Raw genomic sequence first — 27,942 nt, 5'->3', positions numbered from 1 at the left:
AGTAGAATGAGTAAGTAAATTGGTTTTGGCTTTATTCTTCCGTTCTATTCAATTTCATTAATTATTAGGTGCGACTTAATTTTATAAATAAGTTAAGTATAAATTGCCAATTAAATTATTCTACATAATTACATTTCGATGTAATTATAAAATATACAATATGTATAAGTATATATATAAGAAGAAAGAACCCCTCTGTTCATTTCGCGCAGTGCATAAGCTATTGTACCCCAGCCGAACAGCTCGCTGATGCTCTTGGTGTAAATTGAGAGCCAAGTGCAGTTCCAAAGTGAACGCAAATAGCAACAACATCGGCTGGCTTTTGGGCGAAAAGTGCGCACTCTCGCACACAGATACTCACGCACACACGCGCACTTGTGCGGCGGCTCACACGCACACACACCAGCGCAAACCGCTCGAAATCGACCAAGCGGCGAGCATCGAACGTCAACATATTGAATAAATATTTTCAGTTGAACATCACAATCCGTTCAAGTCGCGGATAACTCCGAATAAAAGTTTTGTAAGTAAAAAGGAATACGTTATCGTTGATCAGTAAAAAATTTAAAAAAGCAAAGATATCGTTGAATATTTCAACAAAAAAAACTTGTCGAGTGCTTAAAAAATCATTTTAACTGTGCTAGAATTCAATTCTAATTTGAAAAGGATTAAACTCAACCAAACAGTATAATTACATAACCAAAACGTTGCTGCAAATCTAACATAAAATCCACCAAAGTGCTGTGTAATTTGTACCCCTAATCATCCGCAAGTATTGAATAAAATTGAAGATATTTCCAGCTAGAATCGAAAAAACCCAAATAGAGGTTAAGCACCTTTGCAGTTCGCAAAAAACTAAGAATAACGATTCTGGGGACCTTGTCAAGTTTGTCTGCTAACCGCAAGTCGCTATATAGGGTTTCAGCTAAAAGTATTCATGAGATATATGAACATGGTCAGTGGGAATTTAGAATGATCTGAAATTTAGTGGCTGAAGTAAAGAATTTACGCGGAAAGGACTATCGAAGCCTGTAGGCTTGCTTTCCTTTTCAGAAACCAAGGGAGACATTCTTAGAGTAAAGATATAGATGAAATAAGGTTGTTCTTAAACTGTGTTCCCAAATTAAAATTTTCGTTGTTCCAAAATGTATGAGAATCTGTAAAGCAGATTTCCAAGTATCTGCGAAACACGCGCATTTATTTTGCAATTTTGTATCTTTTGTATTTGAAATCTGATCCACGACCGCTGGCCGTAGCTGCCAAATGAATCTGAAGCGAACGTAGGCGAAATGCGCCAAGAATTTCCCAGAAAGCTCCCTTCCTCGCAGCTTAGTATTAAGTAATATCCGTGGAGAGGCAAGATATTCAACAGATGCCTTGATTGGCCTATTTTTAGATACAATCCGTGTGTGCTACAGATACAAAGCAGTGAAATAGAGAGCAGGAAAGAGGCGGAAAGCTGCAAGAGTATCGCCCAAGGCATTTGGCTAAATAATCTATATGCGTTAGACCCATTTAAACCAACGTGTGTATATATCGAAATCTAAGAATAGAAAATTCTGTATTCTGTATGATGAAATTCTGAATTTTCCATGCGATAATTTGGAAAATTTTCCGTGGAAAGCTAGATGTTAAAAGGCCACAAAATATCTGAAACCTTTAAACTGGGCAGAAAAGTACGAATTGCTTAGTGCAAGTTCATAAAGGTGGGCAGTCAGTTGGCCAAGGATAAAAATAAGGGGATCCGATTGTATAAGCTTCGTATCTTTTTGAAAAGTTATATGTAGCACAAAATTACATTAGGATGATACTTTGCCTCTAAAAATACTTCCTTTTTTCCTAGTGATAGCATATTCTCGCCATAAGGATGTTCTAAATATCTATAAGCCCCTTTAATGTAGGCCCATTTTTCGGTTATATATATGTCATTGCCGGGAGTTATAAGATGTCATGCGAATTTAGTGCTGAATCAACGCAAACATAACTCACTGTGTCACCTTAATCGACTTATAGCCATACACATGCAGATTTTCATATATATACAATATATGTTTTTTGAGCGAACAGAAAATTTGCCTCGATTGCGATTTCATTAAAATTCAACGTTTTTTTTTTTGGCTTATTCGATTGGCGCTTTTTGGCAGTGCCACTTCTCTTCGGCGGATCAGGCTCAGGAATGTAAACAGAGTTTTTAAAAATAAATGCATGTTTAAGGCAGCCGAACAACAAATGCCAGCGATGAGCCGTAATAAAGAATTAAAATTTCACGGGGCGAAACTCGAGTCAATTAGCCGCCGGCTGCACTCGGTTCGAGCCATGACAAATGTTGGTCAAGTGGGTTTCGGGTTGGCCAGGAGGAAGGGGTGTCCATGGGCCGAAGGAGGGGCCAAAAACCCTCCAGCTGCGTTCACATTGAGTCAGAAGTCTGGATTCTGGAGTCTCGCTCCACTGCAGCTCAGTGGGTGACTCATCTTGGGTTTTGTATTCGAGGATGGTTGCTTCAGCATCTGCACCTTACTGATAAGAAAATAATTGAAAGATAAAGCTTAGTGTAAATATAAATATAAATAGTATTGCCTTACAATACGTGGTTCCTAAAAGTATGCAATTTTAATTAAAAAACACACTTAATGTGCGTACAATCATTCCAATACCTCCTCCTATTTTCGAAGCATTTGAAAACTTTATCTACGCAGCGATTTCTTGGCCCAGATTAGAATTACCCAAAGCAACTGACACAATTTTGCCTGGTCACAAACTCTCTATTTGAGAATGTCCCCAGTTCTCCCAGCTTCGTTTGGCTCCACCACGATCCATACGATCCGATGTGATCTGCATAACTAAACACCGCATTTTCGGCTTGAGGTATCCCCCAGAAAATAAAGTCGGGCATGCGCTGCCAGTTTCAGGTATTCTCGTTTAAATGATTTACTGTGACGAGATGAGAAAACACTCTCAAAGTTCAAAACATCAGCGAAAGAATCGGGCAATAAAAGTCGCGCAGAGACGCCGGCGAAATTTTAAATTCTCAATTTATCAGTTGGTTGAGCCCGAACAATGCGATTGGCTTCAAAAAGGGGGCCTTGGGTGATTCCGTTTTGGCCAGGCCGAATAATTTATTGGCTTTGCCACCTTTCGTCCAAATAAGGCTATCCATTATTGCTAATTATTCGCTGAGTCTCTTGAAATGGAAGAAGATATGCCACTTTTAGTGATTACATGCAGATTGCTTGGGCTTAAAAGTTAAGAACCGGAATGGAACATAGATGCAAACGAAGCTGTGATTGCAGGATCCTCATTTATAGGTTGATCATAAAATGCAAATACATGTGCAGAGTTTCACTTTCGCACAAGCCTTGTCTTGACTTCGCTACTCCGCTACTCCGCTTGCAATGGCTGATTATCGCATAAAGCTGCTAATTGCTTTATTGCCTGCACTTGGCCATAGTTTGGGCCACAATCTGATCGCCATCTCCGTTCCATTGCAGTTTCTTTCGAGTGCAGAGTAGCAAAACAAAACAGACATGGATGCCATCAAGAAGAAGATGCAAGCGATGAAAGTCGACAAGGACGGAGCTCTGGAGCGCGCTCTCGTCTGCGAGCAGGAGGCACGCGATGCCAACACCCGCGCCGAGAAGGTGAGTCACCCCTCCCCCCTCTCCTTCCCTTTTCCCAGCCCCAGTACACGGTAAAAAATGCACTTCATAACTTACTGCTCAAAATTGGCGGACCCATATAATAAACTGATGAGATCAGAGTTACACGTTACACTAAGATCATCTTAAAAAAACGAAAAGAATTCTGAAAATTTAGAGACTTATTTGAAAACAAAAACAATCATTTTTGAACATTATACATTGTATAATTATAGATGTGTAATTATTACATTACTTAATCACGAAATAGTACTTTTCAATGGAACCCAATTTGTTTTCGGTGTAAGCCTGCAATGATACAGTGGATGGCTATCATGCACTGCGAATCGAAAAGCATTTAATGAAACAAAGAGCATAATTGCCGGCTTTCACACAACACTATAAATCTTGTTAGCACATGCGATTTCTGTGTATTCTGTGTACTGTTTTGAATTGCTTTTGAATAACATTTGATTTCATTTGCTCGAATCCGCAGGCCGAGGAGGAGGCTCGCCAGCTGCAGAAGAAGATCCAGACCGTTGAGAACGAGCTGGATCAGACCCAGGAAGCCCTGACCCTGGTCACCGGCAAGCTGGAGGAGAAGAACAAGGCTCTGCAGAACGTGAGTTTATCTTCCGAAATATTTACCATTTTAAAGTATTTCTTAAGCTATGTTTACGATAAGACCCCAGCGTTTGCCTTGGTTTCAAAACATTTCTAGTCTTCAATTGAAATGACTCATTTTTCAAACTTTATTGAATCGTTCTCCATTTGGTATTTTTTTTGTGCAATTTGGCGTTATCATATTCGCCAAGCTATTACTTGGGCATTTTGTATTCGAGCTTAAAGTATTTTTTCAATTCCTTTTGAGTCATGAAAGCAGAATACACATACAAATATCGTTAAAATCTTTTCCCTTTCATGTTATTTTAATCTGGTAGCTCAAATTTAAGTTTGACAAATATTGAACTGGATATAGAAAAAGCGTCTAAGCGACCCCAAAACTACTAATTAGTTAAGACACTTAACAAAATGTTTGAAACACAAGGAAAACATTCCATTAATCATTTGAAAATGTAGTCCGACATTTGTCAGATTTTAAATGTCCAGAATCTTAAGACATTTCCCCTGAAACTTACCATAAGCCATTTTAGTTCCTAAGAAAAATACGTATATTTTGAATGCTCCTGCTCAATATTTTGAAATGCATTCAAGGCAAGAAATACACATAAATTCATAAGAGGCGTTTTTGAAGTGACTTGGTGACAGCAGGCGGTTTCTTTTGGGTGGAGATTGTTTAAAAAATGGGGCAGCGGCAATTTAACGCCAATTTCATGGCAGCTTGAAATCGGAGAAATTGTTTGGGGGAAACATTTATTTTGTGTGTTCTCTGACATTCCAAAAAAACATCATAAATTCCTTTTTTGAATTTCAAACAAAGCAGTCAGCAATTGACACGTAGCACGCTCTCACTTGCTCTCTTTTCTTCTCTTCTCCTTTGGGCTGGCAACGCCTGTGCAGAGAGGCGCTATTTTTAAATTCGTTGAAAATAGCCAGCGCAAGATATCAAATAACCGCACTGAATTCTTCGGTTGGCTTGCCAAATAAAAAAAATGGTTCTTGCAAAAAAAATACGCATACTCTCTATTTCTCTGAATTAGCTTCGTATCTAGAACACTTTTCGTAGTTGGGCCTCAGTGTTTCCAAAAAGAATTCGAATTGCGATTCGTCTTTTGATTGCCACATTTTCGGAAAGTATTTCAAGGACATTTGGCATCGTTTCAAAAAGGTCTTAGTAGGTAAAGCGCTTGGAAAACTTATCGCTAGCAGTGGATCCACAAGGTAACTACTTATCAAACAACCATATTCACATGGCCAGGCCCAGAGCCCTAAATAAATATGACAAAGCGAACGGATGCCTCTGACTAATATTGAAAAATGGAGAAAAAACAGAGATAAGCAATTAAATGAATCAAATGCTGAAAATGCTCTCTTTCTGGGAGAAGGAAATCTGTTAGATAAAAAAAAAGAGATTTCTCCCACCCCCACTCACTCCGTCGGACTCTCTCTCTCTCGCTCATTGGGTGGGTGGGGATCCATATTGGATCCTATGCTGATCCATACTGCTGACTCACTCGCACACGTGCCACACGCAGCGAAAGAGAGCGAGCTAGAGAGTGGGAGAGCGCCAAATGGGTATGGGGATGGGGAGCGAGATAGTGAGCCAGTGAGTTTCCCCATGCTCATCTAACGGTGAGCGCATGGCCCCAAAATTCAAGTACAACACAAACACAACACAACGAGGGGCCGAGGAAAAAGCAGCAGAAAAGACAGCAGCAGCCGCCCGCTCATAAATCTAGCAAGAAAAACTTAGTTAATTCAATTAATTACAACCAAATTATATACCGGCATACGTTAAATGAAAACCCGTTCGGTCTAATCAAATTTTAGCAAAAATCACTACTTTCATTTAAAGCGATTTTAAGTGAAATTCTAGCGATTTGTATAATTACATAAAAAGTGTTGCGGAAATTGACTCTCTCTCTATCTCTCTCTGCAAATTTTCACGCGCCGATGAAAATTCGCAAAAGATCTGTATTAAATCATCAATAAAAATAGCGAAACTAACGGTACAATGAGTCCAGCTGTTTAAGATCCGCAACAAAAAAGAAAAAAACAAGACTCTAAAACAACACGCATCAAATCACACGGAAACAACAACAACAACAATAGGCATTGCTCATAATTAATATGTACGAGAAAACATTAAACATAGGAACTGCGAAAGTTAATAATGCATATGTATGGCAAAAAGTGAGTTACAATAACAAACCCCATCCGACAACAACAACCACCGCGCCAGCAGTTAAAGTTAAGCAGAAAAATGCAACAAAAGCCGCACCAGCAACAACTACAGCTGCAACAACAACAGCAAGAGCAGCAGCAACAGTGCCACCGTTAACCGGCAACAGCATTACCGTTAAGCAAGGCCCCAAAATCAAATTCGTTGGCAACGCGACACGCCGCCAATCGTTGGCCCATCAAATCAAGCGAGCACATCGCCATTTACTGACCAGCGGCGGTCAGGATAAGCAGCCGCAGCAAAAGCGTAAACAGTTTATCTATACTTAAATGCGAAATTCAAATTGCTTATTCTACACGCGCACACAAGCTGCAAGTGCTGTAGCAGTCAGCATTCAGCCTTGCACAGTGCGCATGTAGTTGGCAACGCAGCTGGAAACGGTGTCGTTGGACAGCTAATTCCACATGATCCAGCAAGAAATGCACCGTTGTCAGCACTTCCAGGCCAATTGGTATTTTTGACATATTCCACACTGGTCACACTGCCCCATCCAGCAACAGCTGGTTCCAGTAAAGAAATTCACGTAGCAATTTTCGCCACAAATTACACAAAATTTAAAGTAAATAATTACATTTTGTAAATATTAACAAAGTAACACAACATAGCAGTTTGTAAATATACTCAAAATACCAATTGGAAAGAGTGGTCAACACGGTCGAACGACCCCAAACATAGTCAATCGAAGAAAAACCCCCTTTTAACTTTTCAGAAAAAACACAAGTGCAGCCGCTGTCGGGCAAAACAGTTGCCAAACCGAAACAGAGGCAGCAGAAACAATTGTTCAAAAGTGATAAGGCGAAGGAGAAGTGCAGCAGGCAGCAGAGAAAGCGCGCCGGCACCAGGAGCACTCGCAATCCGAGGGCGCAATCGGAATCTTCGGGCCTATCATCCCGCTGGTGTTCCATCGAAGAGCAGCTGAACCTGCTGGACGACCTGCTCTACTACTGCGATGAGGAGGCCGAACTGTATCTAGCCCAGTTGTACGAAAGGTTCGAGACACTCCGGCGGAGCAGGAGTTCTACGCCAGTGAGCGATTTCTGGAGCGATTCGGAGATGGAGCACGACGACTCCAGCACCAGTGGCACTGGCAGCCACACAGCCAGCAATACCAGTCTAGTTCCCGCCTCGCTGAAGCGTCGTGGCCACCAGCATCATCCGCGCTTCTCGGGAACTCGCCGTCCCAATGTGCCCAATGTCCAGGAGATCCTGGCCGCCCTCTATCGCGGCGACTCCAAGAGCGCCCTCTCCAATCTCAGGGGCGAGACGCAACCTCCTCCGGAGGAGGAGCAACCACAGCAGCAGCCGGAGGAGGTGCTGCCGCCCAGCAGAAGCACTTTAAGCCTGCCCCTTAGTGAATCGGTGACCAATTCCCTAGGCAGCAACAGTCCCACACCCACGGACGAGAGCAGCGTGCAGGATGAAGGGGCGACCCATCCGGCCGCATCTTCGATAGCCGAAGATGCAGCCCCACCAGCAGCCACAACCACCTCCAAGAGCAAGAAAAAGAAGCGGGAGAAGGGTGAAAAGTCGGAGAAGTCTGAGAAATCCGACCGGAAGAAGAAGTCCTCGGGCAAGAAGGAGCGCAGCAAACGCTCCAATCCCATGGAGGTGAGCAGCGACAGCCTGGCCACCGATCTCAGTGCCGGGGCCATCGATGAGGGCATCGCACTGGCCGACGATGACGACAACCAGGCGGCGGAGTGGTCCAAGCTGCGGTGCACCAGTGAGGCGGCCGAGATTGTGGCGGAGCGGGAGGCTCGCCGGAACAAGGGACGCTGTGCGGATTATCCAGGCCTGGCCTTTGGCAGGTCCATCTTTAGTTCGGACACCATGATGAAGTTCAACATCATCCGCAACGAGCTGCACAACATCATGAACACACAACTCAAACGGGTAATTAGTGGTCGCGAGACTGGAAGTTGGTTGCACATTCCTTACTAATCTATATCTTCTCCAAATTAAGCGAAGAAGCCACCTTGTTGTTGCTCTGCGAAAGGGGACTCCAAAGTTTGGTTAGGTTCAGAAATTGCTCCAATTTGTCGCTGTCTTTTTTCGCATTGAAATTGCAAAGCGATTACGTCGTCGTCTTCGTCTTGGTATTTTCGCGATTTTCTTGTTGTGCCTTAACCCTTGGCTGGCCCCAGGGTCTTTATTCGGCCCTCGTGTTTTCTTTTCGCCCTAGGTAAAGATTAAGCTGCGGTATATCTTGACCCACTTCGTTCGTACCACTTATTTCTCTCACCTTTCACTAGGCAGAATCGATTTGCTTATTAATGTTGCTTCAACGTTTTTAATAGTGCGTGAGTTCCTAGAAATGGTACAAATTTAACTACGAGCTTAAAATATTTTAGCAAAGCATTCAATCTTTGATTTTCCCTTTCTACTTTTAAAAGTATTCCATTAATTTGTGCAAGTTTACTTAATTGCAGGCAATTGTTTAATTAGTTACGCAATTGCTGGAATATCTAACGGTACTCGCCACCGTACAGGCCACCTGTTGCTCTCCTTCCCTGTGTCTCTCTCTATCGCCTGCTGCTGTGCGGGCGGGAGAAAGAGAGCGTCCGATAAGACCGCTAAATGGTATTAGTGCTTTTCATTTTTCAGTTTTTGTTTTAATTTTGCTCAGTGCGCCGAAAAAGGCAACACAGTTTGAAAAGCCAAAAGGAAAACCCGGCCATTTATGGCCAAAGCATAAAACATGCAGTGCCGCGGCCAAGCTCGATTTTCCAAAATTGGCCAACAAATTAATTATTAAACGCCGATACTCGGCGCGACCTTCCACTATTATTTACTTTTAATTTCTCTTCAATGTCGCCCGGCTAAAAATGGACGAGCGCTCATTGTTTGCATTATCAAAACAATTACGCCATCGCCGGGAAGTCGGGAATGAAGTGTAGCTATATGTAGCTACAGGTGGTTAAGCAGTTCGAAACAAAGCGGTTAGCATAACGTGATTAGTCATTACGTTGCGCTTACGTTGTTTGCTGATAAGCGTGATAAAGCGCCGGCTTTGTGTTTTCCGCTTGCCGTAGTGGAAGCAATTAGTGGAACGAGTGGGAGGGGGAGAGGTTGCGTTGGCACTCACGCACGCACACACCTGCCACACCGCTTTACTCATCTTCTTCGCTGCCCATTTTACATGCCCGATTTTTGCATAATATTATTTGCCTGGAAATGACAAAAATCCAAAATATTTCTTCACTAATTAATGCCAAAACAACAACAATGTCGACATGGACAGAATTTTAGCGGCTTTTAACAGGTTTTCCAGTCGCACACACACGCGCGAGCACACATACACACACACTGGCGCACCGTTTTAGGCGAGGCAGACAGACTGGAAGGCAGTAGCTTCAGCAGCAGACATTTGTCCCGCTCGCACAAACCACCACCGCCGCTTCGACGGGCGATTCGGTGGATTCATTTCCAGTTACGTACTCGTCGCAGTCGCGTCGTCGTTGTCTCTCTCTCTGCGTTTTTGTGTTTTTGCCACCAAATAGCAATATTCAATATTTAAACGCAGCCTATTCGCCTGCCAGTTTTGCCACCAAACACTGCCCTTTAAATTCGATCCCCAGCCAGGGTAAAAGCAGTTGAAGTTGAAGCTATCAAAGTAAAAAAAACCGGTGGTTCGTTCACTCAGTGTGCGAGTGTGTGTGTGTACCGAGCTCTTTCGTTTCGGCCTGTGTGTGCGTGTGTTCCATTCCAAATTGAAAATTAAATTTGGTGTGCTGTCCGAATAGGCAGAGTGCTTCTTCAGTAAGGAAAAAATCGAGCTCAAGTGCCCAGTCACACGATAAAAGAAAGAAACACCCACAAGCTCTGTGCTAAAGTCAAGTAGAAGAAAAAAACAACAAAAATGACGACCACCATTCCACAAGGCACTCTCTTGGACGTGCTGAAGAAGAAGATGCGCCAGACCAAAGAGGAGATGGAGAAGTACAAAGACGAGTGCGAGGAGTTCCACAAGCGGCTGCAATTGGAGGTGGTGCGCCGCGAAGAAGTAAGATCAGCCCAGCCACTTACTTAATTTGCTACCCCTTGGTTTGGGCAAACAAACGACTGCGTGACCTGTCTTCTGAATTTTGCATAAATCCTACCTAAATGACGGAAAAAAAAGACAAGATAGTCCAGCGCATTTCTTTCGCCCCCTCTTTCTCCCTCTCGTTCTTTCTATTCTTTGGCCGCCGTTTGCGTGTGCGGGAGCGGGACAACGCAAGTGTTTGAAAAGGTGGCGCTCTCTTGTTTTTTGAGCTCTCTCTTGAAGCTGTTGTTTTTACTCTTTGTAAATTTTTCCAGTCTGGCTGTTGTTCTTTTCGTGGTGAACGAATTTTCGGGCTCAGATACAGGGTGCTTCCGGTCCCGTCCCTCCTAACTCTATTTTTGGGCTAACTGTTCTTATCGCTGACCGAATTCATTCACCTTTCGAATTGCGTGTTATCTCCCGCTTGACAGCACACACACTCGAAAATTAGCATAAAACAAACACACATGCAGACGACCGACCACCAGTCACTCTCCCATTTACATAAGGCCAAAAAGGAGGAAAGAAATCTTTTGTAAATTGAGCGATTCGGTTGGCCTTCTAGCTTTCTGCTTTCTCAGCGACAAAAAAAAAATTCGAAGAAAAAAGAAAAACCGGCTTTAAGTCCGGCAAAGAAGCCACATCGTTTAGCTAGCGGTGTTCTAAATTCGATTAATTATGATTTTTACGCCACGGCCATCAATAAGTGGTTTAATTCTGCTAATGCCTTCGCAGCTTTTTTGCCCGTTGGCTCTGCCATGTTCCTAATTCAATTCTAATTAGACAATTGAGTGCGCGGGCTCCTTTGAGCGTATGTGTGTGTGTGCACAATGACGTCATTGCTGAGGGAGCATAACTTTGAAAAAAGTTTAAACTCCATAGCACGACCTTCCTTCTATACTTGAGTTAAAAAGTTTTAAAGCAGTAAGATAGAACTGCTTTATTCTGCATGAAGTTCGCCCTGAAGCAGCTTCACTGTACTTTTCCGTTCCGAATTCGAATTGATTTTGAATTTGAAAAGATTCTAAAGCGTGATTTCACTCCCTAGTTGAGTCTTTTCCACGCTGCCAGCAAGTGATTGACGTTTCGCTTCCCGCATTACAAAACGAGGAAAATGAAAACTAAAACAAAACATAATTTGCTTCATTCCGGATTTCTATACAATGCTTTCAATGTCACTCTGCCGCTCATTTCCCCCCATTTCTAGCATTTCCACCATTTTCCCCTCGCTTTTCCCTCTTGCAATTGAACGTTGATAATTTCAATGCGCGCATTGTGACAAATTGGTTTTGATTTGTGTGCTTTGCCTCTTGCCAGTTTCGTAATTCGTAGATTACAGCATATGACGCCATCGCTCCGCCCTTTTCCCCCTCCCACCACACCTCTCCACTCCGCAGACAAACGGCATATTTGAGAAAGAAATATTTTATGCTTGAGAGCAGCGTCTTTAGCGCAGTGTTTTACATTTTCATGGCTTATTTTTCGGTTCATAATTAAAAATGCATCATCACAATGAAAACACGCCCTACGTGTACCGCTCCAATAAGTCTTTTTCTTTCTGGTGTTTTATTTTTCGGTTGCCAGGGCAATAAAACAAAAAAAAAAACGCAAAACACGTAAATTTCAAGGTGTGTGTGACTAAGCCGTCAACAATTTCTGGTACCATTTCTCGGCCACAGTTTTGCATTGGATTTTATGGAGTTTCTTTCGGCACTTCAACTATATTTTTTTTATTTATTTATTTATTTTTTTTTTTTTGCACTTTGCCGGTCATTTTTCATACATTCCACAACAATTGGAGGCCACACTCTCGCACATCCCTGTCTCGCTCTCTCTGGGAACGTGTTCTCTCACCGCTTTTCTTTGCCCACTGATTTTCCCCCCTCCCCTCGTCCGTTTTGGCCCGTTAATAAAGCGTTTAATCTTCAATACGTTTTGTTAATGAGCTCGAAAAAGAGACAGACACAGCAAGAGGAGAGGAGACTGGAACTCCCGCTACAAAACGAAACCCAACTGGAATCCACTCTTCAACTTCTTTGCTTTGCTCTTCTTTTTTTTTGGGATTTGGGACTACCCTTGATGAAGGGGTATAACCAGTTTGAGCAGAAGTTGGTTACACACAAAGTATAACTAAGCGTAATTTGACTCTTCTCCAAAACTAAGAATAGATCAAGTTTCAATATAAAAACGATCAAATCCGATGCTTATTTCAAACCATAACCTATTGTTGTCATATGAACACGAGGCACACTCCATTATAACTTGGTGCTTTTTGGGCACATTTACCGGTGACTTAAGAATTAACTCTTTATTGAGGTCTAACAAAGATATGATGATTTGATTTGGCAAGGGTATATGAACTGCTCTCTTTGCCTTCACTTTGTATTCGATTTTTGGCATTTTTTCTTGTGCTGCTGGCTCTTGGGCTTCATCGGCGGTTTTGTTGTGTGACTTTCGTGTTTGGAAAGCTGCGTTGCCTGCTCCCCCAATTCGAAATGCTTTTTATCGCTCATGTGTGTGTGTATTTTGTACGATGACGTAACCCAGCACGGTTGGTTCCAATTCATAATCACACGATACTTTTACGACCCGCACTCACATCGTTCATTTGGTTCTAGGCGTCGTCAGATGGTCAGTGGTTCAGTTGTTCAAATGTTCATTCGCTCACTTAGTCATTCCATGTACATATCAGTGCAGTAGCTCTATATCCATCTCTATCGCCATGCCCGGCACCATATCAGTCATTGGACATGGATTTGGACATGGACATGGACATGGAACTTAGAAGTGGCACCGGACTGCCTTGTCCAATTGCTTTTCAGCCGTTTTCGATTCAAAGTTTGATTCGCCTTTAATTTTATATACTTTTTTCACCATTTTTGGGCGGTTGCTTAGCGCGCTGTTTTCGCTTTTCATCGTTTCGACGTGCTGCGGCCTCTATAAGGCCATAAAGCAGCGAATATGTTCCGTTCTTTAATGGGTATAGTATTGTAGACGGTGGGAAAACTCTCGACCAAACTCAATCGATGACGTCATGACGCCATGAACCTTGTATTGGCTTCATTTTTGGACTAGTAGCCATATCAGGTAGAGTGGTGTTGTTGAACTTTTGTTTAACTTTGATGGCGAGTATCGATTACACTTGGCCAGCAAAGCAACACGCAATCATTTCATATCGGTGCTTTAGGGCGTCTTTGGGGGGTTTGCTATGACCTTGCTTCGACGACAGCAACAACAACAGCAACAGCAACAACGAGGTGGAAAAAGGAAGTTTTCTTTACAGGTGGAAGCCGCAAAAGAAAATGGGATCAACGGTCGACATTGTAGGGAGGAAATTAGGTTTAGCACTTTAAGTACTTCAAAAGGGGGTTAAAGGGAGCGCAAATGCAGGAGTAATACATCATAGCTGTCTTGTTTGACCAAACCGAAGCTAGGATAGTATGTTTTCCCAAACCAAAAGTAGCAACTATTTATGTATTTATGTGTATTTCTTGCCCCAAAACATATAAGGTCTAGCACCGTAAGAAGTAAAGTAGACATTAAGATTTTAGCCCTAAGTGCTCAGCGAATGGATATGCTATATCTGGTTCTTTCGACCATCGAACGTTTGTCTTATAGGCCGAATCCGAGGTTGCCGCTCTGAACCGTCGCATCCAGTTGCTCGAAGAAGACTTGGAGCGCTCTGAGGAGCGTCTGGGCTCCGCCACAGCCAAGCTGTCGGAAGCCTCTCAGGCCGCCGATGAGAGCGAACGGTTAGTACCACGTTACCACCTAAAGTCCCTGGCCCCACTACCCAATCTACCCAATGATCCCCCACTGTACCCGAATATGTTAAATACTTCTTAAGTTCACAGAGAATTTTTAAGCTCGAGTTACAACATATATTTTTAATCGTATCTGTATATCGTTTCGCAATGCTGCGACCAATTCAGGATACGAAAAGCGCTTGAGAATCGCACAAATATGGAAGATGACAAAGTAGCTCTATTGGAGAACCAATTAGCGCAAGCAAAATTAATTGCAGAAGAAGCTGATAAGAAATACGAAGAGGTATAGTCTACGAATTCATTTGCGGAATTTGGTCTCCGCTTTAGGGCATTAGGGTTATTAGGCTCTGCTCCTTGAGGTTAGGTTCACTTGGTCAACATTTGCGTTACTAATTAGGTTTTGGGTCTATCTATCTGCGCTCTCTATTTTCTAATTTCTATCTAATTTCTACCGACTCTGCAACAACGACAATAACCGCCGTCGTTATAATAATAATGGTCACTTTTATAATGTTAACGATAATAACGATGTATCTAAGTTAGTGTGTAAGACGTTCTGTAAACAGCATTTAGTTTGCCCTGTTGAAAGATGTCGACCCGCCGCTGGAACTGGAACACCATGGATCTGCTCTGAATTCTTGTAAAGACTTTGTAAAATGATGTATAAGACAGCATGTCCTACTTAGGCTTATAGTAGTCTATTAGTCAAATGGCTGTTAAACAATTATGTCTAAAAAAAAATGAAAAATCCCCCAGTGATTGTAATGAGACGAAGCCTAAAGTGTGTTTGGTTCTTGGTCTAAATCCAGTCTAGACTAGTCCGTTGGCTTAAATACCCCTTAAAATAATAGCTACCAAATTGGTTGCATATCCATTCATTTCGCTTCGATGAAGCCAAACACAGTTTAAGCCTCTTGCTTAACCCTTTCCGTCTCCCCTAGTGTCCCCTTCCCCCTGTAAAATTCTTGTTAATTAAGTAGAAAATTCCGAATTGTTAACTCAACTGGCAACAACAAATTTCTGTCTCTTTTGCAACAACAACCACGACCAACTACATCCAAACTGCAATATTCACAAACCAAAAATGTATCTCTCTATGTGAATGTTTGTGTAAAACATCTGTTTGTCGTAACAATTGCAACAACTACAACTATAACTACAACAACCACACTGAACACCCCACGATGTGGACGATGACGTCGAATGATTCTCGTGAAAACTTTTCGGCTGTACCAACTGCAATTCCACTGGGGAACGGCAAATCATCGCTAACCACTTGGTCACTGTCTTCTATGGGCATGGTCGTCGCAACCGATGGGGTTTATATCCATATGTACTCTACCATATCGCACTATATATGATATAGTGCTCGCAAAATTCTTGAGAACCGCGCCCTTGCCGATGAAGAACGCATGGACGCTCTCGAGAATCAGCTGAAGGAAGCGCGTTTCCTTGCTGAGGAGGCTGACAAGAAATACGATGAGGTGCAGCTAAAAACCAATTTGTCTTCTATTAAGCTAAGCAACAATAACAACAACAGTAACAGTAACAATATCGAAATCAGTAAACCAGAGCCATGCAATGCCAGCGATATTGGTGGCACCAACAACAATAACGCATCCAGAACTATTGCATCTGCTGCTGTTGGTGAAGAGACTTCCACCTTGTCCTCCACAAGCCACGAACACAACAATAATCCCAACAACGACACCTGATCTGTTTCCTTTGTCAAGCGGCTATCAAAGTGATTTGAATTTGTATTGAATCTAATTGAATTGAACTGAATTGAATTGATTGCTAAAGGGTTGAGAGAAACCCGAATCTTGGCACAGGAATCAGCCAGCGTGTTGATGCAAAACTTGTGCTTACCACGACGATTACGAATGATGCTTGAGGGCAACTAGAGCTTAGATCTAGACCTAGATCATGCACCGCCCGCCCGCCTGACAATATGCAATATATATACGTGTATAGATTATGACGATAATGATGATGATGTATTAGTCGATGTACATATGTACAATGTAAATCCAATCCAATGAACTTTCGATTCTAATGTGTGAGCAGAGCCCCACTATTTTGGAGCTCCTGCTCGTGTGTGTATTTTAATGTAATGTAAAATACCAATGGCATTATGTAAAGTAATTGTTAAGCGGTCCATACAATGTCCACAAGTACTCTATTAATTGTACTCAATGCTCTTCCACGTATAAACAGCTTGAAAAGCATATCGCCACTGAATTGATTGTTAAAACTAAATTGTAATTGGGTTACTTTCTTCACTTGTTCTTTTTCTTTTTATTTCCATTCGATTTACGTATTTGTAAAGAAAATGTAATTTATACTCACGTTGTATGCATAGAGAAGCACCCCTTAAGTCTATAATTAACCCAAGGAAATGTCTAATTTTGGAATAATATTTTTGCAAATTAATGTTTATATAACATATTATATACAACAAGAATATATAAATACAAATATATAATTGCAGCATAAAACTAATTTGATGTTATTGACCAATGAAATGGAGCAGATAATATTTGGTTACTTCATGATGTTGTACATTTATAGGTGGAGGAGATATGGGGTCTAGAATTGTAGCTATGATGTAGACTTCTATTTGTTAGCCGAATATGGGACAATTTGCTATTAGGAAATAGTTGAATTTAGATAAGTGAAGCTACAAAATTGATGCATCTACCATTGATTCGGACTAGGGCTTACTGCTTTGATGGATTGCCAGCACATCTATGAGTAAAGATATAAATGCACAATGTCTTTTTCTACGCCCTATAAGTCTTGCCTTTCTAAAGCCAGGTGTGGCCTAAATGCTTACGTGCACAACAACGTCAATCGGATAGAAAAAATATACCGACTGATATACTACATGCGCAGATAAGCCCCATTTCTGCAGTATTGTTCTTTGAGTTCGCTACCTTATCTTTTTCGCAGAAACTAAGACAGAGAGGCAACGATTGTACGAAAGCGTGAAAATACGAGTACAAATGGGACTGAAAGGGGCAAAGGGTTTGTTCAACTGCCGGCGATAAGAGAATCCGATTGGATTCGAGTAGATTTCGCACGCCCATGCTCATGGAGCTCATCGGTCGGTGGGCCATGACATAAGTGCCTAAAAACCCAGGCCAAAACGATCGATGATGCATTGTGCGAGAGGGGATCACTTGACCCTCAGACGTAGGCCATTGGAAAGTGTCGTGAGTCAGTGTCCAGGAATGTGCGTGGAGCAACCACGCTTCCAGTTAAAAGACCTGACTTGACTTCAGTCTTGGTGCATTGGCTTCGTGAATCACTGGGATCTTTTAAGCACACCGGAACATATCGGCATGAGGAGGAAATTAAAATCAGTTTTGGCTAACAAGGCCATTAAAGTTTATAGGCTTTGCCCCTAAATGGGTCAAGACATTTCCGCATTTTTGGCCAGAATAGTTTACAGGTTTCTGGGTGCAGATTATGATTATGTTATAATAGGAAAAAGGCAATCAGTGGAATGGTTCATCTCAAGATTTCTATATGGTATTGTTAAATTTTTAATGTTTTTTACCGAGAGTAACTTCCTTTAGCTGAGATGGGTTTATATTTAATTGTTTAGAGATTTTATGGGTATACTCTGCGAAATAGGGTCTTTGGTTTCCGGGAAATGTACAACAAATTTGAAAGTTGCAAATATTGTAAGAACTCCCAAGCAATATGTTATGCTGCACAAACAGCTTGAGTACAATAAATAAAAGTATGGATATGGAAGAGCCACTCGTCAAGCACAAGTTTTAAGGGATAAACAACTGAAAGCAACACAATAACAATAGGCTACACATATTGTTTTGTTTATACTAAAATATGCAACTCCACCACACAAAAGACCATACCAAACCATTTATAATACCATTAAAATATAATAAATACTACATCCAAAGATTTTCTGTTTCACTTACTAAACGAAACCTTTGTAAAAACCATGAAATTAAATACATTTTCTATATGTTCTCCCGTACACCCGACGTTCCTTGTACTATACCAATCAATCAACAATGAACCAATGAATCCATGTGTAATATTATATGAGAAAAGGTTGCCCGTAAATTGGCCATGGTTGAAGCCGATTTGGAACGTGCCGAAGAGCGTGCCGAACAGGGTGAAAAGTACGTTATAAGTCCAGATTTAAATACATATTGTTCGAGTTAAAGTCTTTATGTGCCTAATAACGAAAACAATGTTGAAACTGCCGCCACAACCTAACCTCATCTAAACCAACAAAGTGAATCTTATATTTTTGCATTTCCCCCTGTTGAGTTTGAAATTTGATTTTGTTCTTGTTTTTCTAGCTAGCTAGCTTTTGCCTATATGTTTACAATGTTTGGTTAAAAATGTGAATATCCCAATGTTTTGTATGACATAAAGCATGCTATACCTCAAATAGTTTAGATCAATCAAAAGCACAAACATGGAGCAGTTCAGGCGAGAAGTTTGAAAGTCTCTGAAAATTTCCACTCAGTTTCACTGGGTCTAAAACGCCAGAGTTCTGCTGCAAAGCGCAGTGAACTCCACTTGAGGTGAATTGAGGAAATGAGCTGCAATGACCTGAAGTTGCAGGTCAATGCGCTTCATAAACCGCTCCCCAAGATTGGAGAACGTGGAATGACAGAGAACTTTCAGCTCCTTAGCCCAACTGCTCTCTGTGGCCATGTATCATGAATGAAACCAGCACAGTATTCACATTTTTTGCCATACGCTGCTTTTGGCCAGACACGAAACTAATCTCGAAAACCGTTTTTTCTATGCCCTCCGTAACCCATGCCAAACCAATACAAAACCAACCCAAACCAAAATGTGTGTACTTAACACAATGCTAACACCTTGCCACGCCCCCGCTATGCCACGCCCCCGCCATGCCGCCCTGCCGCCCTGCGCCAAAAAGGTGGCCAGAAAACTGGTGCTCATGGAACAGGATCTGGAGCGTTCCGAGGAGAAGGTCGAGCTCAGCGAAAGGTTTGTCCACACTGCCAAGCCCCCACATCTGCCTCAAATATATTCTTCGCTGTCTTTCTACTGTCTACTAACTGCATTTGGTTGAATATAAGCCACGTTTGTTTCTGTTTTTGCGCGCAATTTAAGCCCGAGATGCTCAAATATTTATTTTTAATTTCCATAGATATAAATAGCCGCATTAATATAGCCACGGCAACGGAAAAGTGAAAAAAGTGAAATCGTTCGAGTTGCGCTGGTCCAAAAACAATTGTTATTATTATTAGAAAAATATTTGCCAGACCTTCGCATCATGATTTGACGGTTTCTCGTCTCTTGGCCATCTTGGCCAAGTCAACTCGACGCGACCAAGTCAACTTAACTCATCGCCTCCATCGGCAAGATCTTTTTCGAAAGTGAAGTGCTGTCAGCTTGGAGTTGGTCAACCGTCTTGTGTTTTTTTGGCATTGCTCGGGCATAAATTGCGCTTGAAAGAAACCTTTATATTTAACAATTGCATGAGTTGTGCTATTCTTCTTCATATCTATCCCAACCGAACTATGGAGCAACTATTTAATTATCAACCTTTTTCTGTGCCATCTTTCCTGCGTGTCAACAGCAAAATTGTGGAGCTTGAGGAGGAGCTGCGCGTGGTTGGCAACAACCTGAAGTCCCTGGAAGTCTCTGAGGAGAAGGTCAGTATATCCAAAGGTTGACTAACCTACCCATTGCTCCATTGGAGTTGTATTTGCCAAACGATTTAAACAAACCATTCTTAAATATTTCAATTGAATATACCCCCAACTCCCCAACCTCCACGCCCCCAAACAAATTGCCCACGAAATGAACAAACAACAACGATATTAATGTAGGCCAACCAACGTGAGGAGGAGTACAAGAACCAGATCAAGACCCTCAACACCCGTCTAAAGGAGGTAGATACTAGATACGATACAAAAACGCCCATCTTGGCACCAAAAAGTGGCCCAAAGCAAAGGGAGCTTCCCAGCCCGAAATCCATGCGAACCGAGTGTCCAAACCAGCGAATATACGCTATCTTTTGTTGTTGTTCTTCATTTTGTTTGTTTAACCTAATGGCGATGAATGAGAAGGTGTATTCGATGCAATTCCCCTTGCAAAGAAGGGAATAATACTTCAATTGTATTCGTACTAATTCCTTGAAAATGTCTACCGACATGAAATTCGTTTACAGATCAAGCGAAATACTCCTTTGTTATTTTTACTAATTTCTATTTTCTGTTCTTTTTCCATATACTTGTTTAAATGTTGCCGCTAAAAAACGCCAATTACCCAACGCTAATTTGCGCACCTGCTGGATGTTTGCCACCTACAAACTGATTTGTTTTTGCATGAAAACTTAATTTATGTTCTATAAAATATGCCTATAACACAATACCCAACCGCTTGCCAAAACACCGAACACCAAAAACTGAAACTCATAGGCCACACAAAAAGAGGAAACCTTTGAGACGCAAATCAAAGTATTGGATCATTCCCTGAAAGAGGTATTACGACAGTGTCGAACTTTTTGATAAGTACTGTATATGGTCTCGGTGAAAAGAATCTCTGGTGTTGGTTATGTAAATTAATTATGCAAATTCCACTAAGCTTACCTACTTACTAACCTTAGTCTAAGCACTAAAATTAAAACAAAAAAGAAAATATTGAATTGCACAAATCGTTATTCTCAATTTTAAATTTACTGTACATATTCGTCAATTCGACATTTAATATTTTCTTTTATGTGACAAATACAACAAACGCTTTGTGAAAATACAGCAAATGAAACCGAATTGCGCAAGTTATGAGTTTAAGATCAATAGATTGACATAGATCGATATAGATCGCTATAGATCGCGTACATCATGGGCAAGTATCTGTGAACCAATCTCCCGCATAAGACGTGTGTGTGTACATTTGTTCAAAATTGAAAACAACTTTTTGTGCATTGACTGCAAGTGGGAAAAACCATAGTTAAACCCATAGAAAACGAAGAATTTTCAATTACTACAATTACAAATTAGAAACCACTCCTAAAGCTACTGCCTGATTAGCGGCAATCGAATTAATTATCGCTATGTAGACGATCGAAATTAATTCAATGAGACATTTATTTCGGTAGATATTTTACCTAAGATCCTCAAAAACTCACACCCTTGCAGCAACACGCACACACACACACACACACACGCACAGCAACCCAATGTACGTGAACTTGATCTTGATCTATTGTCTTAAACTATAATTTGTTGTATTTTCCTCGACGTCTAGGCACGCGCCAATCAGAAATATTACGAACAGGAGCTCATACAGTTCAAATTAAATGTAGAAGCTGTAAGTCGCCGCAGAAATGCGTTGGCGTTTTTATAGAGATTATAGATTTATAGAGATTATAGATTCCGTCGAATTGCGATCTTAACAGCATTTTCTGTTTTATATGCAGTGACTGCGTAGCCTCCACCAGTAATCGTTGCTCTTATCATTCCCCTAACGACATTTAATTTGTCTGATTTAGGATTTGTCTAAAAGCCCCAAGTACACAAGCGTCAGCAGTTTGTAAGCATTATAGTTTAATCAAACAAAAACGATATAGTTCTAAGTTGTTCGGTTGAATGTTTCGTTAATCCGTATCATATACACATTTATTAACTAGTTTCATTTCGCATTTGGTTACTGACTAATGTTCATTTGTCACGTTCCATTTATTTAATACGTTTTACTGCTGGTTTTGGTAGCATATTTGGGAAGCTTCTTGGCTAGTGAAATATTGATTGAACCTATGTTCTGAATGAGTTGTGGAAAGTGAAGCTTTCCCATTCAGAATTTATGTTTTGCAGTCGGGCAAGAGATGAAGTTCGTTGCATTTGACTTCTTCAACTCTGGCCTGCATTTGTAGCCACTTTTTGTAGCTTTCCCTCCACTGAATATTGATCATTTAACTAACTCAACTCTTCACCTCTTTCCCTCTTCAATCAATCAAAAGGCTGAGGCTCGTGCTGAGTTCGCTGAACGCTCCGTTCAGAAGTTGCAGAAGGAAGTCGACAGGCTCGAAGGTATGTCCGTCAAAGATTTTATACAAATTTTACTGAGAATGTAGGAGAAACTTGAAAATAGCTGAGAAACTTGAAAATATTCAACTATGTGTAGCAGTATTTTAAATTAAAGTACAATATGAAAGTTTTATTTTATTGTTGTTTATTATGATTTATAGTACTATAAGTAGGTTCAAAATTACTTTCCTTACTCCAAATCCAGTACCGATTGTGATCTAGTGAACTTTTTATGTACCTCGATTTTGTAATTATTATTTTTTTATAATGCAACACTTTATAATTTGATTTTCCAATTTGTTTACTTTTCATATATAATTTTGTTGTTATTGTTATTGTGCTTAACAAAATACAACTTGCGCTGCTTGCTAAACCACTTGTTGCATGACCTGCCCCGCCCCGCCCTGCCACGACTGCAAAAAACTGACCAAAAATCGAATCCAGATGACCTGCTCAACGTGCGGGGCAAGAACAAACTGCTGCAGGAGGAAATGGAGGCCACCTTACATGACATACAGAACATGTAAACAACTAATTTGCTTATGTAAATTAACTAAACTGCCTGCTTTGACGTCAAACAAAAAACACCCACGCACACAAAACTGGCGCTTTCCATATCTAAATACTAGAGAACATATCTCGACTCCACTCCACACCGCCCACGCCACGCCACGCCCACCACCCATACGAGACAAGATCCAAGGACGCCGACAGAAGTGTCTTCCATGCGGATGCGAAAGCCATCTTCGAACGCCAAGCAACGGGAGAGTTAATCAAAAATAGCGTTAAACACACTCTAAACATAAACATAAACTCAATGAATGAAGCAGATGGAAGGGCAGAAACTAAAGCAAAACATTCTCGTAGCACAAGCGCATTCCAATTCACGATTCGATTCCATTTCGATATTTTCGATTACTTCGATATCCTTTCGATACTTTCGATAGCACTTCGCAAAATTCGAACGGTTGACTGGCAGCTAGCGCCATTTTACAATACTGTTGCAATATTCTTTCGTTGAATCAAAATTTAATATTTTTTCGATTGATTTTACGCCTGGTTTTGCTACCCCTACCTTGTTTTGTTTTAATTTAAACCTTAAATTATACATGTACTTGTATTTGTACTTGTACTTTTGTATTTGACGAGATGACAACTTGGACAACACACGCATTGCCGCCTTCTTTTTAGTTTACGTGTATTGAATAGAGAGACAAACAATCGCTGTTATTTATATTTAAAGAGTAAATTCTACGCTAAAACTTTGTATTTTGTCGCCAGCTTAACTGTATTAATAATATGCTAATGTTTACCTTGTTTATACATATTTAAACAAATTGTCGTGTTTGCAAAACGTTGTGTAATATTTGCCTACTTTTAAGTTGCCGCCACGCCTACCACCCCACAAACTATAACCACTCTTTCGATAGAGTTTTCAATTCCACAACAAAAAGACAATTTTAGCTAGCGCACATCATTCCAATTGCGAATCGTCCACCGGTTCAGATAAATTTTATTAAAAAAAAAAAAAAAATAAAACAAAAACCAATTTCCACACACTAACTACAAAATCTTCTGATTCTGAATACCGTGACACCCAAATGAAGATAAGAAGAATGCTGCAACAAGAAATGGCATTAAAAATTCTAATTTGATCTATTTACGATTTACATAAATTAATTATTTATACTTTAATATATACCTATACAATACATATACTATACAATACATACCATGCTGCTGCAATTGCACAAATAAAGTATTTTTCGACAAACGTATGACCCGCCCGCCCATCGATCGTCCAGCGTTTAGTGTTTGCCCCGACTCTGTGTGCCCCACCCACATTTGGCCACCACTGAAGGTTCTATCGCCCTGCTCTCTCTCGAATCTGCTCTAATCCGACTTTCTAACCCCTTGAACCACCACCAAAAAACCACGAAACCACCACACCCATCCGCCACGCCAGACGAGATGATCAAAGAGATCGAGCACTATGCCCTCGTCGGCGACCAGCTGGACTGGACCTTCGTGGAGATGATGGGCATGCCGCCATTCTACAACGAGCGCTATCCGAAGCCACCCACCCCGGAGCTCACCGAGGAGGAAAAGGCCGCCCTGGAGGCCGCTGCTATTGCCGCGGCTGAGGCGAAGGCTAGGGCCGAGGAGCTGGCCGCCCTCGGCGAGGAGGCAGCCGCAGAGGCTGGGGAGGGTGGTGCACCAGGGGAGGGCGCTGCTCCCGGTGAGCCTGGTGCGGCAACTGAGCCCGGCGTTGAGGCACCACCGGCCGAACCCGAAAGGATCCCCACGCCACCACCACCACCACCATTCGAGTACTCCATCGATCTGCCCCCAGAGGGTGCTGAGGTGCCGTACGTCAGGAACGCGGAGCCTGGGGACTTTGCTCCGCCCGCAGAAGCACCACCAGCTGAGGGAGCCCCACCAGCGGAAGGAGCCCCACCAGCCGAGGGAGCACCAGCTGCAGAAGGAGCCCCACCGGCAGAAGGAGCACCTGCAGCTGCGCCTGCTGAGGGTGAAGCTGCTCCACCAGCACCGGCTGCAGAAGGGGAAGCCGCCGCCGCACCGCCACCACCACCGCCGGCTGAGGGAGAGGCAGCACCTGCAGCTGCTCCGGCACCAGCCGAGGGCGAAGCCCCAGCAGCACCACCTGCCGAAGCCGCTCCCGCCGCTGAAGCCCCTCCTGCTTAGAAACCCCGAACATGTTTTATTGCGATCAGTGAAAATAGATGAAAGGATCTCTAGGAGGATCTCGGCGTTCAAGAACTGGCCAAAGTGTTTTCCTTCTCACTAACTATTCAAGTCCCTAAGCTCCCAAAATAATAATTGATAATCCGAAAATGTAAATAAGCTGCAATGTATATAATTTGAAGTGTTCTTCCATGGGAATGTAATTTTGGTGTTTCGCGGATTGTGAGCCCTTTCGCCTGCTCCTCCTTCCCGCCATCAAATCCGACTGTTTCCCACCCAAGATTATTCAGTTTACTTTTCAATTTACGCTTCTATTCCGTTTCACTTTTTATTTGATTTCTCTCTATACTCTCTATACCCGTCACCATCGCTTGTCTTGCCTTTCTCACAAACATCTTCGCATTCCGATACTGATCGCCATAACCAGACGACCTAATCGTTGAAAAAGAGCGCTATTGCATGATTGGCGACAGCTTGGACGAGGCCTTCGTGGACCTCATTAAGGGTCTGGAGCCGTTCTGGAATCCGCGCAACCCCAAGCCGCCGACTCCCAAGCTCCCGACGCCCACGCCAGAAGAACTGGCCGCCATGGAGGAGGCACGAGCGGCAGCCGAAGCCGCCGCAGCTGCAGAAGCGGAAGCCGCAGAAGCAGCAGCCGCTGCAGGCGAACCCGGGGCAGAGGGTGCGCCCGCTGCACCCGGAGAGGAAAAGGCGCCGGAAAAGGAACCCACTCCGCCGAAGGAGCCCACTCCTCCACCACCACCACCACCGCCATTCGAGTACTCGATCGATTTGCCCCCAGAGGGTGCCGAGGTGCCCTACGTCAAGAACTACGAGCCACCACCACCCGGATCCGAGCCAGAGCCAGTGCCAGCCGCTGAAGGAGAGGCTGCTCCGGCGGCAGAGGGTGCTGCTCCTCCGGCTGAGGGTGCTGCTCCGCCAGCTGAAGGTTCTGCTCCACCCGCTGAAGGCGCTGCTCCGCCAGCTGAGGGTGCTGCTCCTCCTGCTGAGGGTGCTGCTCCACCAGCTGAGGCTGCCGCAGCTCCAGCTGATGCAGCAGCTCCAGCTGCCGAGGCTGCTCCAGCTGAAGCTCCTGCTGCCGAAGCCCCCGCCGCCGAAGCTCCTCCAGCTGAAGCCGCGCCCGCAGAAGCGGCTCCCGCTGCTGCCGAAGGCGAGGCACCTCCGGCTTAAGACCTGCTCGCCACATCCGCGCCAGAAATCGCTGTTGCACTTCACCGAAAGAGAAAACCACTGCTACCACATGCTGCCCTGCTTTTAAAAACCTAGTTTAGAGCACGTTTTTTTATTTTTGAAATAACGCCAAACGAAATTGAATTAAACATTCAGTTAGCCAAAGCATTATAAAAACGAAATGCTGCTTTTATTTTCTGTTTTTGCTACCTTTTTCATTTACTTTAACCAAACAGCTAGCACAACTCGCCGATTTTGCGAACTCAACCGCTGGCTTTTTATTTATTTTGTTCGAACAGAGGTAACTATTATCAGTTATTGTCCAGATTATAAGTTTTCGTGTGAAGGTCTTAGTTTGTGTGAGGTCTTAAGTGTAATTCTAATGATTTCTTATGCGTTTTTTATTAATTTCTGTTCCTTACTCTTGCGTTCTTTTATGATTTTCCACACACCAACTCGAACAGACGACCTGGTCCTGGAGAAGGAGCGCTACAAGGACATTGGAGACGATCTCGACACCGCCTTCGTCGAGCTCATCCTCAAGGAATAAGCGACCCGACCTTGACGGCCCCTCGCACCCACACCAAAATCGATCCGCACACCCACTACTTGTTGTGGCGGCACACCTTTCGATTGTTTTTACTGTAGCATAATTGTAGGCGCACTGTACTCGTATCTTCATAGTAGCCTCCACTTTTGATTTGTGTGTTCGTAGATGAGTAGCTTGTAGATTGATTTTGACTGCGGACCAATTGGAGGAAGCGTTGAAACAATTGTGTATTTGTTTGACTCAAACGTTTTTATTTATTATTTGTATCCAAACTAAGCAATAAAGCAGCCAACTGAAAATCAAATTCCCTATAATCGTGCCATATTTATTCCGTTCGTTTATCTATTCCACCTGCTGCAGACGAGGTGAGCAAAGGTAAGGAAAAGTACAAAACCATCGCCCAGGAACTGGAGTACGCCGATCTGAACAACTACTAGGGGGAATGAGGCCCACTCACTTCATGAGGAGGAGATCAGCAACTACAGCCGGAACAACTAAGAAAATGAAGAGCAATTGGAGTCCGAAGGCATTGGACGTCCGATTTACAAATTATTTTTAGCATTACACTTCTTCGCCTAAGCATTCCAAAACCAACTTTCTTACATAAGCGCGAGAGTGTTACAATAAAGTAAATTTTTAGCAATAACTAATACAATTTATATGGAGCCTAAAGTTAAAAAGAGTTGTATAACGCAAAAAACGCTGCCATTTTCCTTGAAACCACATTCCAGCTCGAAAAAGTATGTGTAATATTTAAAATACAAAACCCCAGAAAGCCCACCACTCAATATCGTTAATCACTATCTTTTTAAAAAAAAATCTCAGTATCGCTTAAGCCAGAGTCAATTTCCTTCAAATTTCTGTAGCTTGTGTTTTACGGCAGTTTGCGAAGTGTATCTACAAAATTTCTATGGCCTTTGTATATGATTAAAGAACAAGAAAAAGAGGTATATTAATAGAATATATTAACGACGACGTATAAATTAAATTTACACATTTGACATAGCTTTTGTAATTCTATGAAGCGTGCAAAACAAATATAACAATGTATGTATTTTTATTTACCACTCAATATTTTTACGATCAATAAACTGAAATCATTTGCATATAAAACTCAACTTGTCTTAATCGGATTTTGAAGTGGCATAGCTCTAT

At 42.3% G+C, this 27,942-nt stretch overlaps 3 protein-coding genes across 17 annotated transcripts; 2 read left to right on the top strand and 1 right to left on the bottom strand.

The window, feature by feature from the left end:
- Window positions 1–299: 299 nt before the first annotated feature.
- LOC6553169 (tropomyosin-1, isoforms 33/34) lies at window positions 300–27,830 on the top strand. 14 transcript variants are annotated; one of them, XM_026977526.1, is made up of 10 exons: window positions 300–772; window positions 3,489–3,638; window positions 4,132–4,257; window positions 14,141–14,274; window positions 15,656–15,773; window positions 18,376–18,446; window positions 19,889–19,964; window positions 20,142–20,204; window positions 22,274–22,343; window positions 26,702–27,101. In XM_026977526.1, exons 2-10 carry the CDS (start codon window positions 3,525–3,527, stop codon window positions 26,785–26,787), a joined length of 858 nt encoding a protein of 285 aa, XP_026833327.1. In that variant the 5' UTR covers window positions 300–772; window positions 3,489–3,524; the 3' UTR covers window positions 26,788–27,101. The 14 variants fall into 14 exon arrangements, with proteins under 14 accessions (XP_026833327.1, XP_026833348.1, XP_026833338.1 ...); XM_026977547.1 differs by lacking the exon at window positions 26,702–27,101 and adding an exon at window positions 25,474–26,252 and having other exon boundaries at window positions 423–523; XM_026977537.1 differs by lacking the exon at window positions 26,702–27,101 and adding an exon at window positions 27,148–27,830 and having other exon boundaries at window positions 424–523.
- LOC113563928 lies at window positions 5,853–10,114 on the top strand. 2 transcript variants are annotated; one of them, XM_026977508.1, is made up of 2 exons: window positions 5,853–6,744; window positions 7,208–10,114. In XM_026977508.1, the coding sequence occupies exons 1-2, from the start codon at window positions 6,387–6,389 to the stop codon at window positions 8,437–8,439; spliced, it is 1,590 nt and encodes a 529-aa protein (XP_026833309.1). In that variant the 5' UTR covers window positions 5,853–6,386; the 3' UTR covers window positions 8,440–10,114. The 2 variants fall into 2 exon arrangements, 1 of the variants encoding a protein (XP_026833309.1); XR_003407702.1 differs by lacking the exon at window positions 5,853–6,744 and adding an exon at window positions 6,898–7,057 and having other exon boundaries at window positions 7,208–7,300.
- Window positions 9,290–9,616, bottom strand: LOC113563929. Its single transcript, XM_026977553.1, has 2 exons — window positions 9,464–9,616; window positions 9,290–9,405 (listed from the first exon to the last, which is right to left on the bottom strand). The coding sequence occupies exons 1-2, from the start codon at window positions 9,614–9,616 to the stop codon at window positions 9,304–9,306; spliced, it is 255 nt and encodes an 84-aa protein (XP_026833354.1). The 3' UTR covers window positions 9,290–9,303.
- Window positions 27,831–27,942: the final 112 nt, after the last annotated feature.

The sequence above is a fragment of the Drosophila erecta genome, unplaced genomic scaffold (genome assembly GCF_003286155.1).
Source record: "Drosophila erecta strain 14021-0224.00,06,07 unplaced genomic scaffold, DereRS2 tig00000000-arrow-pilon, whole genome shotgun sequence".
Classification (NCBI taxonomy): Eukaryota; Metazoa; Arthropoda; class Insecta; order Diptera; family Drosophilidae; genus Drosophila; species Drosophila erecta.
The sequence above is the reverse complement of the archived record's forward strand: the minus strand, read 5'-3'. Positions and strand labels throughout refer to the sequence as shown.